The sequence below is a fragment of the Mobula birostris genome, chromosome 3, assembly GCF_030028105.1.
Source record: "Mobula birostris isolate sMobBir1 chromosome 3, sMobBir1.hap1, whole genome shotgun sequence".
Taxonomy (NCBI): domain Eukaryota; kingdom Metazoa; phylum Chordata; class Chondrichthyes; order Myliobatiformes; family Myliobatidae; genus Mobula; species Mobula birostris.
In genome coordinates, this window is record NC_092372.1 from 220,007,856 (window position 1) to 220,020,209 (window position 12,354).

The 12,354-nt window shown below is 46.0% G+C and overlaps 1 protein-coding gene across 3 annotated transcripts in view; it reads right to left on the minus strand.

The window, feature by feature from the left end:
* The window catches only part of zbtb47b (zinc finger and BTB domain containing 47b), a 289,399-nt gene that overhangs the window by 266,757 nt on the left and 10,288 nt on the right, over positions 1 to 12,354 (minus strand). Inside the window, exon 1 of one of the 3 annotated variants that reach the window (XM_072254155.1) lies at positions 7,857 to 8,051. The exons of the other annotated variants lie outside the window; for them this stretch is intronic. Coding sequence (XP_072110256.1) covers positions 7,857 to 7,859 — 3 coding nt within the window. The 5' untranslated portion in view covers positions 7,860 to 8,051. Of the gene's footprint in view, positions 1 to 7,856; positions 8,052 to 12,354 lie in introns of those variants that run through there. 3 annotated transcript variants of the gene reach the window in all.

Consider the following 12,354-nt stretch of genomic DNA (forward strand, 5'->3'; position numbering starts at 1 on the left):
AAATAGCTCATTTCAAAGGTCTTTTTTCCCCCACTTCAGATTACCTACTTCCTAGTTACCTAGAAAACAACACAGTGGTGAAGCTGAGATAAAGTAACCAGCAAGCGGATAATTTTTTCCCTATGGTAATGGGAAATTGTGGCAAGGGTGCAGAAGAAGTTTACCAGGATGCTCCCTGGATTAGAAGCATGTAATATAACGAGAGGCTGGACAAACTTGGGTGGTTTTCTCTGGAATGAGAGACTGGGGGGAGATCTGTTGCAGGTTTATAAGACTATTGGAGGCATAGGTAGAGTAGACAGGGAGTATTCTGTTTCCCCCAGGGTAGAAATGTCTAAAACCAGAGGGCATGCATTGAAGATGAGAGAGGGTAGGTTCAAGGGGGGATGTGAGGGGTAAGATTTTTTTTATATATACCCAGAGTGGTGGATGCCTAGAATGCGCTGCAAGGTATCGTGGTAGAGGAAAATACATTGGAGGCTTTTTAAAAAGACATTTGGATAGGGACATGGATGCAAGGAAGATGGAGGGATATGGAGATTATGTAGGTAGGAGGGCTGAGTGTTTGGGCATTTTTAAACTGGTTCTGCAGAACAATATGGACTGAATGGCCTATTCTGTGCTGTACTGTTCTACATTTTATATAGAATATAAAATTAGAGGCTAAAATACAGATACGGAATAAAATGTGTATAAAGACCAGCTTATACTTGCAATGTAAACAGCATTATAAAGAAATGGTCTAAAGTGTTTACCACGTTTGATAATGCTGGTCTACACATGAAAAAGGAGAGGATGGAGAGATAGATACACATATGAAAAAGAGGAGAATGGAGGGAAATAGACCAAGTGCAGGCAAGGGGATTTGTTTAATTAGGCATTATTAGCTTTATTACATCAACATAATGTTGTGGTCAGAAGGTCCTGTTCCTGGACTGTACTGTCCTATGTTCTAGTAAAGCAGAGGAACAGGACCTTCCTTCAGCCACTATGTCTGTGCTGCAAGTGATGCCAAAATAAACTAATTCTCTGCTGCCTGCACGTGATCCACATTCCTCCATTCCCCGTATATTCATGTGTCCGTCCAACAGCCCCTTAAACATCACCATCATATGTGCCTCTACCAAACCCGGCCATAAGACACGAGCAAAATCAGACCATTCAGCCCATCAAGTCTCTCAACCCCATTCTCCTGTCTTCTCCCCGCAACCTTTGACTAATCAAGATCCTATCAACCTCCACTTTAAATATACACAAGATTCACCACCCTTTGGCTAAAAAAAATCCTCATCTGTTCTAAAGGGATGTCTTTTTATTCTGGTCCTAATCCCTCTCAGGATTCCCTCAAATATTTCACCTTTCACCCTTAACCCATGACCTCTCCAGTTCTAGTATCACCAAAACTTAATGGAAAAGGCCTGCTTGCATTTAAACTACCTCTATACCCCCCATAATTTTGTATACAGTGGTGCTAGAAAGTACGTGAACCCTGTAGAATTTTTCTCCATTTCTGCATAAATATGACCTAAAATGTGATCAGATCTTCACGCAAGTCCTAAAATTACATAAAGAGAACCCAATTAAATAAATAGCACAAAAAGACATTATGACTGTTTTTTTTTGTGTGCCATACTCTGCCAGAGCCTCGGCGACCACTTTTTCGAGTGGTTGTCTTGGAGGAAAGATTCTGTGAGTGGTCCCCACGTCCTTCTCACAGCGCAGTCTTTTTCTTAAAACGAGACTGAGTTGTGAGCTCGACACTCAACCCGGCACGGATGAAAGGCGTGCCCTGGAGCGGCCTGACTGGATTCGAACTTGGGAACCTTCGCTCCGGAGTCTGGCACTGATGTCACTGCGCCACCAGCCAGCCTGTTCATTTATTTATTAAGAAAAATTATTCAATATTACAATCTATTTGTTGGAAAAATGTGAACCTTTGCTTTCAGTAACTGGTGTGACGTCCGTATAGAGCAATAACTTCAACCAAATAAATAAAGGCATCCGTTAGTCTTGCGAGACCATGGATCTGCGCCTGGAAAGTCTTCACTCTCCAGGGCGCAGGCCTGGGCAAGGCTGTATGGAAGACCAGCAGTTGCCCATGCTGCAAGTCTCCCCTCTCCACGACACCAATGTTATCCAAGGGAAGGGCATTAGGACCCATACAGCTTGGCACCAGTGTCATCGCAGAGCAATGTGTGGTTAAGTGCCTTGCTCAAGGACAACACGTTCCCTTGGCTGGGGCTCGAACTCATGACCTTCAGGCAGGTCGCTAGTCCAATGCCTTAACCACTTGGCCACGTGCCCACACTTCAACCAAACAGTTCCGGGAACTGTTGATCAGTCCTACACACCGGCTTGAAGGAATTTTAAGCCATTCCTCTTTACAAAACTGCTTCAACTTTGGGATGTTGGTGGACTTCCTTGCATGAACTGCTAGCTTCAAGTCCTTCTATAGGGCTCAGGTCAGGACTTTGACTTGGCCATATCAAACATAAATGTCCTTCTTTTTAAACCATTCTATTGTTGATTTGCTTATCATTCGGATCATTGTCTTGTTGCATTATCCAACTTCTATTAAGCTTCAGGTGATGGGCTGCTACCCTGACATTCTCCTGTAAAATGTTTTGATACAATTTTGAATTCATTTTTCCCTCAAAGATTGCAAGCTGTCCAGGCCCTGAGGCAGCAAAGCAGTCCCAAACCATGATGCTGCTTCCACTATGCTTCACAGCTGTGATAAGGTTCCTCCAAACATTTCTGCCAAAAGTTCAACTTTAGTCTTACCTGTCCACAGATCATTGTCCCAGAAGCATTGCAGAACATCCAGGTGGTCTTTTGTAAAATTGAGAAGTGCAGCAATGTTTTTTTTTGGGACAGCACTGCTTTCCTCTGTGCTCTCCTTCCATGAACACCATTCTTGTTCGGTATTTTTCTTATAGTGGACACATGAGCAGACACTTCAGTAATTTCTAGAGATTTCTGCAGGTCTTTTGCTGTTACCCTTGAGTGCTTTTTCACCTCCTTCAGCATTGCACATTGTGCTCTTGATGTGATCTTTGCAGGATGCCCACTCCTAGGGCGAGTAGCAGAACTGAGTTTCCTCCATTTGAAGACAATTTCTCTTACTGTGGACTGATGAATACTCAGGTCTTTAAAAATGCTTTTTTTTTGTCTTTTCCAACTTCATGCATCTATACAATTCTTCTTCTAAAGTCCTCTGAAAGTTGTTTTGATTGAGACATGGTGCATATAAACAGATCTTCCTTGAGAAGAGCAAGCTCTGTCAGTAATCTGACTTTATGTGTCTTTTTTATAGGGCAGAGTACCTCCAATCTCATCTCATTGTTTGGAATACCTGACTCCATATAGCTTTTGGAGAAGGCATTGCCCCAGAGGTTCACATACTTTTTCCAACAAATACATGTAATATTGGACCATTTTTCTCAATAAATAAATGAACAATTATAATGTTTTTGTGTTATTTATTTAATTGGGTTCTCTATCTTGTTTTAGGAATTATGTGAAGATCTGATCACACTTTAGGTTATACTTATGCAGAAATAGAGAAAATTCTACAGGGTTCACAAACTTTCTAGCACCACTGTACCACTATGAAATCTACCCCGTCCCCACCATTCTCCTACATTCTGGGTAACACAAACTGATCTGTATGAACAGTATGTAGGGCATAGTTTTCACTGTATTCCTGTACATGTGATAATAATAAATCAATTTACCAATAGCAACAGTGAGAACATGCAAGTTCCACACAGGTAGCAACTAGGGACAGGACTGAACCCAGGGGACTGAGACTGTGAGGAAGAGGCAACCACTGTATCCCTCATGTCCCTGAAATACACTCAGAGGCCACTTTATTAGGTGCATACCTGTACGCCTGCTCCTTAATCAGCCAGTCATGTGGCAGCAAGTCAATGTCATGCAGACATGCTCAAGACCAAACACTTGAGTGGGGAAGAAATGTGATCTAAGTAACTTTGACTGCGGGATGATTGTTGGTGCCAGACAGGGTGGTTTGAGTATCTCAGAAATTGCTGATCTCCTGGGATTTTCATGCACAACAGATCTCCAAGAGCTACAGAGAGTGTTGCGAAAAAACAAAAAACATCCAGTAAACAGTAGTTCGGTGGGCAAAAATACCTTGTAATGAGAGAGGCCAGAGAATGGCCAGACTGATTCAAGCTGACAGAGAGGCAACAGTAACTCAAATACCCATGTGTTACCACCTCCAAACACACCTCTGAACGCATGTGTCGAACCTTGGATGGGCTACAGCAGCAGAAGACCACAGACATACAGCTGCCCGTGGCAACGAGTTCCAGATTAACAACCCTCTGGCTAAAGAAATTCTTCCTCATCTCTGTTCTAAATGGACATCCCGTTATTTTGAGGCTGTGCCCTTTGGTCCTAGACTCCCCTACCAAAGGAAACATTCTCTTCAAATCTACTCTATTTAAACCTTTCAACATTTGAAAGGTTTCAATGAGATCTCTCATCATCCTTCTAAATTCCAGTGAGTACAGGCCCAGTGCCTTCAGACACTGCTCACAAGACCAGGCTTTCATTCCCAGAATCATTCCTGTGATCCTCCTCTGAACCCTTTATGTCAGCACAAAACTGCTCCCAATACTCTTAAGTGAGGCCTCACCAGTGCCTTCTACAGGCTCAGCATTACATCCTTGCTTTTATATTATACCCACCCAACCAACACACTTTTCATCCCTCTTCCCTCCGGGAGAAGGCTCAGGAGCTTAAAGACTCGTACGGCCAGATTTGGGAACAGCTTCTTTCCAATTGTGATAAGACTGCTGAACGGATCCTGACCCGGATCTGGGCCTTACCCTCCAAATATCCGACCTGCCTCTCAGTTTTTTTTGCACTACATTTTTCTATTTATGATTTATAATTTAAATTTTTAATATTTACTAATTTTTAAACTATTTTTAGTATTTATTATTTGTAATCCAGGGAGCGGAAAGCACAGAATCAAATATCGCTGTGATGATTGTACGTTCTAGTATCAATTGTTTGGCGACTATAAAGTATGTAAGTATTCTAGTCTTTTTGAAATGAATGCTAACATTGCATTCACCTTCCTCACCATTGATTCAACAGGTAAATTAACCTTTAGGAAATTCTACTCAAGGACTCCCTTTGCACCTCTGATTTTTTGAATTTTCTCCGCATTTAGAAAATAGTCTATTCTTTTATTCCTTCTACTCTGCACTTCCCATCACATCTACCAACTCTTTACCCATTCTCCTAATCTGTCTCAGGTCTTCTGCAGCCTCTCTGCTTCCTCAACCTATCTTCCTGCCGTCTGCAAACTTGGCCACAGAGCCATCAATTCCATCAACCCATGAACACCACCTACTTTTATTGCTTTTTGCACTACTTAATTTTAAATATATATTTCTCACTGTAATTTATAGTTTTACTGCTCGTTCGTTATGTGCCGTGCCGTATGACATGGGCAAACATGGTCTTTGCCAATCATTGTTCTTGCAGAATTTCTATGGCAGTGGTTTGCCATTGCCTTCTTCTGCACAGTGTCTTTACAAGACGGGGTGACCCCAGCCATTATCAATATTCTTCACAGACAATTCCCAGCAGCTAGAACAGCTCTACTCTTGGTCAAAGGTATATAGTACTTCAGGGAGTGGGGAAGAGCTCTTATTGGACAGATAACAATGACCCGGTGGGTAGGCCCCTTGCCCAAGAATCAGAAGGCTGTGAGTTGACACCCCCACCAGGGGCAGAGGGCTTATTTTTATTTAATTTCGAGATACAGCATGAAACAGGCCCTTCTCGCCCACTGAGCCACACCGCCCAGCAACCCCCGATTTAACACTAGCCTAATCACAGGACAATTTACAACAACCAACCTTCTAAATGAAAACCAGAGCACCCAGAAGAAATCTACGTATTCACGGGGAAGATGCACAAAACTCCTTTACAGAGTATGCCGGAATTGAACTCTGACCTATGACGTCCCGAGCTGCAAATAGCATTGCCCTAGCCCTTACATGTTGATGCAGTACACAGAACAGGGAACTTCCTCCTGCCGTCCTGCCCAAATTGTCACCCCACAAACAATGCCACGTCTAGTCATCATTACACTGCTGGCTGCAGAATCTACCTGTGCAAAAATCAACTGCCACACTTTAAAAATATTTGACTTTCTGGGGCATTCCAAGGCTAATGAAGGACAAGGTCTTTATCCCTGCATATACAACTTCAGGGATACATTAGATACCAGATACTGGCTCTGGGTTTACAGCCCCACCACTGTACATCTCTTTTCAGTGTAATTTTCAGAACCTTCACGTACACCACAACGGACCACATCCCCTGTCACCAGAGGAGTCAAAGTCACCACAAACAACTGAGTTGCAAACTACAAACTGAAATGTTTAAGAATGAGAACTCTGGTGGTAATCCCCTCCACTGATCAACAATCCCCACTTTTGCAAAATAACATTTTCAGTTGAACAAGTAAAGGAATGAACACCACCTGATAAAAATCAAAGGGTGGGGGTGGAGAGGTGGAAGTGGTTCGATGAGAAGCCAATGCAAAGTAAGGTCTTGCGTTCTTTGAAAACTTTCATGTTCAGTATGTGAGGGAATGATGTGCCAGAGATAGAGTGGTGGGGGGGGAACAGTCACAGTGGGGTGGGCAGGCATGAGGGAGGATGGACACAGAGGGGTGGGGGGGATGGTCACAAATGATCAGGTAGGCGTGGGGGCGACGGCCATAGAGGGGCAAGCGGGCGGCCATTGGGGGGGAATGGCCACAGAGGGGTGAGGGCCACAGGGGGCAGGCATGGGGGGGGGATGGCCACAGTTGATCAGGCAGGCGTGGGGGGGGATGGCCTCAGAGGGGCAGGTGAGCGGCCATGGGGGGGGGGACGGCAGCCGTGGGGGGGGGGGGACGGCCACAGAGCGGTGAGGGCCACAGGGGGTAGGTGGGAGTGGGGAGGATGGCCACAGAGGGCAGGCGGACGTGGGGGGGCGATGGCCACAGAGGGGCAGGTGAGTGGCCATGGGGGGGGCGGCCACGGGGGGGTCAGCCACAGAGGGGTGAGGGCCACAGGGGGCAGGCGGGCATGGGGGGGGGATGGCCACAGAGGGCAGGCATGGGGGGAGGGGGACGGCCACAGACGGGCGGGCGGGGCGGAATGACAGATGGGCAGGCGAGGGGTAGGACAAGAGGGGCAGGCGAAGAGAAAAGCCGGGAGTTAGGAGAAAAGTAGGGAAGACTCTGAGACATGGAAAGAACGAGGGAGAAAGAAAGCAAGATGGAGCAAGATCCCCACCGGGGCTGCTGGAGGAAAGGACGCGGCCCCGGGTCTGGGCGGGGGATGTTTGCTCTTTGCTCCCGGTTCCCGTGGAGCCGAGCCGAGCCGGGCCGGGCCGGGCCGGGCCGTGCGGAAACCTCGGGAAAGCGGTGCTGGTGCGCAGCCTCGATCCCCGCAGTAAACCGCCCCCCCTCCTCCCCCGGCATTCCCATCCTGAGGAATTTAACTCTTTGTTACCAGCTGCCTCCCATTGTTTTCTGTATATGGGGAGGGGAGTGGGATCGGGCTTCACCTCCTCCCTTCTTGAGGGGCGAGGAGGGGGAGGGACGGAGGGAGGGAAGGGGAGGGGGTGCAACTCAATAACCAGCTGCCTCACTCACCCCCCGCACCCACTCTGCAACCATCTCCTTGCAGACCGCAGCTCAGAGTCCGCAGTGTTGCAGATTCCCTCCGCACCCAGCCCACATGCAAAGGCAGGTCCCCGAACCGGCCGCCGCCGCCGCTCCGGCCCAGGGAAGCCTCACGGACCGAGACACGTACCATCTTGAGGCCAGGCTCCTCCCGCGGCTGCACCGCCCGGAGCTGTCCATGTGCCGGGGGCAGTCGGCAACCCCCAGTCCCCACTCCCCGGCCGGCGGCTCCGTCACCATGCGGGAGGGGTAGGGGGGAGGGGGAGCTGGGGAGGGAGGTGGGGGCCACACGGCGCTCCCTCCCACACACACATATACACACAGACACACAGGCGCACTGGCGGAGCCCCGCTATACTAAGTAGCTGATTGGACCTTCCCGATCAGATGAGGGGGGATGCCAGGATTTTCAATGCGGTCAGTTTCTTCGCTCCCCCCAAACTTAGGAAGTTTGGCTGGCGGTTGTGTTGTTCTACGCAGCGCGGGAGAAGGCAGGGTCACAGAGACAGACACACACAGGGAGGACACAGTCAGGAAAAGAGAGAGGCAGAGGCACGCGTATTTAACCATAGGGACAGATAGAGGGAGGGACACAGGCAAACAGTGACAGAGAGAGACACACACACACAGACTCCGAGTGGCACAAACACACAGGGACTCAGACAGAGAGAAGGAGTTGGACACAATCAGACAGAGTAGTCTACTAGGGTAGTCAGAAAGAGATGGACAGTCAGAGGCACACACACACACAGGGACGATCAGACAGACAGAAACACAAGGGTAGAGAGAGAAAGAGATACAATGACACACAACACTGAAGGGGCGCACACACACATAGCGAGAGAAAGGGCTAAAGTCAGACACCCACACACGGACACTGAGTAACAGACAGGGACACAGAAAAACAGGCAAAGACAAAAAGGAACAAAAACAATGTTTCTTTTTTAAATAATGTTCAGGCTAGTAGATATGCTAAATCAATTCATTATCTAATAGGGCCAATATTTGGTGTTGATATTTTGAAAAGCTGGTCTTGCCTACTGTTGTTCATACAGGTCTTACACAGTACATTGAGGTAGTGCAAGGTAAAACAATAACAAAATGCAGAATGAAGTGCAACAGCCACAGAGAAAGTGCAGTGCTGGTAAGATGCACAATCATTGTAAGGTAGGTTAGAAGGTTAACATTCCATCTGATTGTACTTGCGAAACTGAATGGGAAAAAAGTGGGGGGGGGGTGGAAATAACCAGAAATTAGAAAAATGATGTTCATGCCTGTGTAGGTTTGAGGCTACCATGAGAATAGGAGGTGTTGCTCCTCCAACCTGAGTTTGACATCATCATAGCAGTGGAAGCAGTCACGGACCTGCGTGGTATCCTGACTACCCCATTACAGGAGGGATGCACAGACACTGGAGAGGCTGCAAAAGAGGTTCACCAGGAGTCTGCCTGGATCAGAGGGCATAAGCTACAAGGAGAGGCGGGACAAACCTGGGTTGTTTTTCCTTGGAGTTGCAGAGGCTGAGGGGAGACCTGATCAAAGTTTATAAAATTAGGAGAGGCATACAGAGACAGTCAGAATCATTTCCCCCAGGGTAGGAGGACAAGCATTTAACACCATACGATATAGGAGCAGAATTAGGCCATTTCGCCCAATTTCCCTCTTGGTCCCAGTCTCCTGCCTTAGAGTGAGAGGGGAAAGTTTAAAAGGACTTATGCAGAGGAGCCTTTTTTAAAAAAATATAGTGAGTGATGGGTTTCTGGAATGGGCTGCCAGGGGTGTGATAGAACTATTAAGGATAGTTGTACTTCAAAGTAATTCACACAAAATGCTGGAGGAGCTCCACTGGTCAGGCTGCTTCCAAGGAGAGGAATAAAGAGTTGATGTTTTGGACAGAAACACTTTTAGACTGGAACTGGAAAGGAACGGGGCAGAAGCCAGAATAAGGGAAGAAAAGGGAGTATAAACTGGCAGGTGATAGATAGGTGAGGGGGAAGATGGGTGGGTAGTGCAAGAGGGATGAAGTAAGAAGCTGGGACATGATAGGTGGAAAAGTTAAAGGATTGAAGAAGAGGAGAGTGGACCATGGGAGAAAGGGGAGGAGGACGGAGCAGAGTGGAGGGGATAGGCAGGTGAGGAGAAGGGGTAAGAGGGGAGCCAGAATGGGGAATGCAAAGAGAAAGAAGGGGATAATTAGGTGGAGGTGGAGAATTAAGTGCTTTTTGACATGAATATGCAGGGAGTGGAGGGATTTGGGTCATGTGCGGATAGAATAGATTTGTTTCATTCAGCGTCATGTTCAGTGCAGACTGTTCCTATGCAGTAATGTTCTATGTTGACAACTGGTTCACATGAAGAACTGATCTTATATCACATTAAATTGATGGCTGCAACATCCTATAACCAGGCCCATTACGGTTAACGGCTAAAAATGAAGAGAAGGGAATTTCCAGAGAGTTTTTTTTAAAAACAGGGACACAAGTTTAAAAATCATCTCAGAAATGACACACTGGTGCTCTCGTGGCAACAGTCCTCCAGGAGCTCAGTGCTCCCTCTGGAGTATTAAGTTTATTGCCGTTCAACCAAACACACATGTATACAGCCAAACTAGACATCATTCCTTCGGGGCCAAGGTGCAAAACACAGGGCAGTGTCACACACAGCACATAGTTACTACTGAGCACATAGAATCACAAAATAATATTAGCACGTCCTAAGTGGAATAGCCTGAAGATTGACAGGTTGACGTAAAGTGTCTTATACATGTAAGACAGTATAATGTTACTGGCACTATTATAATAAAACAAAGAGGCATAAATAGGTGAAACAGCAACAATGAAGAAAAGCACCCCCCTCCCGTTCCCAAGGGGGTGTCTGAGCCTTTCATGAGGGGGCAGCAAGAGTTCTAACAAGATATAGGACATACTGATAGAGCTGCTGAAGAGTTCATGGAAGTAAAACTTTAATAAATATACACATGGGTCAATGATCTTTGCTCAAGACCTGGCAAATCTGTGCATCGCGACAGTCTGATTTGCAGTTAAATCTGTGGTTAACATTTAAAGGAGCCTGAAACTTGTGTGGGCGTATCTGACACGTACAGAGACACAGTCAGACACGAGGTTTGTGCACAACTTTTACTGAACAAGTTGAATGCTTTTAGGAAACTCTTGTTTTGTAAAAGTGTGTACATACTAAAATGCAAACACACAAAAACGTGTGCATACAAATACGCACACACAAACACAAAAGCGCACACTCTCAGGTGTACAGAATGCCAGGCTTCCCCTCACCCCATTAATCTGCAAGTTTATAAACAGTCTCAACACTTCAACTTGATATCAGCATTTGGAGCTTCACTGCTTCATCTTCAGAAAGGTTTTTTTTTGTTTCAAGGATGAAGCTCAGTGAATCATTTACTGTCAGTGGGAACCAGAGCAGTCCACCATCTCTTCCATTTGTCCAGAGTAGTGGCTAACCAGGCTTCTGACCCCTGCTGGGTCCTACCATCATGGAATTCAAATACACGATCAAGTATAGCAAGAACAGTTGGTGCAAACACAAGATCCCAGAAATGAAAACAGGCAGAAGGCAAGGAAATAGAGAGACAGAGTCCAGAAAATGTGTTTTTATTTATCAGTACATAGACGTCCCAGCAAGAGAGAGTGTAATACTTGATCTGCTATTAGGGAATGAGACAGGACAGGTGACAGAAGTTTATGTTGGGGAATACTTCACACCTAGTGATCACAATGCCATTAGTTTCAAAGTAAATACGCAAAAAGATCATTCTGGTCTGCAGGTTGGGATTCTAAATTGGAGCTAGGCCAATTTTGATGGAATCGGAAGGGATCTGGTAAGAGTAGATTGGGACAGGATGTTTTCTGGCAAAAGCAAACTTGTTAAGAGGCTTTCAAAAGTGAAATTTTGCGAGCATAAAGCTTGTACGTGCCCATCAGAATAAAAGGCAAAGCTAACAGGTTTACAGAACCTTGGTTTTAAAGAGATGTTGAAGCCCTGATTAAGAAAAAAAAGATGTACATAGCAGATATAGGCAAGTGGGAACAAATAGGATGCTTATGGAGTACAAGATATGTAGGAGAACACTTAAGAAAGATAACAGGAGGGCTAAGAGAAGGTGCCCTACAACAAGATCAAGGAGAATTCGAAGGGATTCTACAGATATGTTAAGAGCAAAAGGATTGTAAGGGACAAAATTGGTCCTCTGGGAAATCTGAATGGTAATCTATGCATGGAGCCAAAAGAGGTGGGGGGAGATCTCCAATGGACTCTTTGCATCTGTATTCGCTCAGGAGACAGACATATAGTCTATAGGAGTGAGGCAAAGTAGCAGCAAGGTCATGGACCCTATACAGATTACAGAGGAGGATATGTTTGATACCCTGAAGCAAATAGGCTGGATAAATCCCCAGGGCTTGATATAGTGTTCCCTTGAACACTGTGGGAGGCAAGTACAGAAATTGCAGGGCCCCCAGCATGGATATTTAAATTGTGCCTAGTGACAGGTGAGGTACTGGAGGATTGAAGGGATAGCTAAGGTGTACTGCTGTTTAAGAAAAGTGCTAGGAAATTATAGGCTGGTGAGTCTGACATCAGTAATAGGAAAAT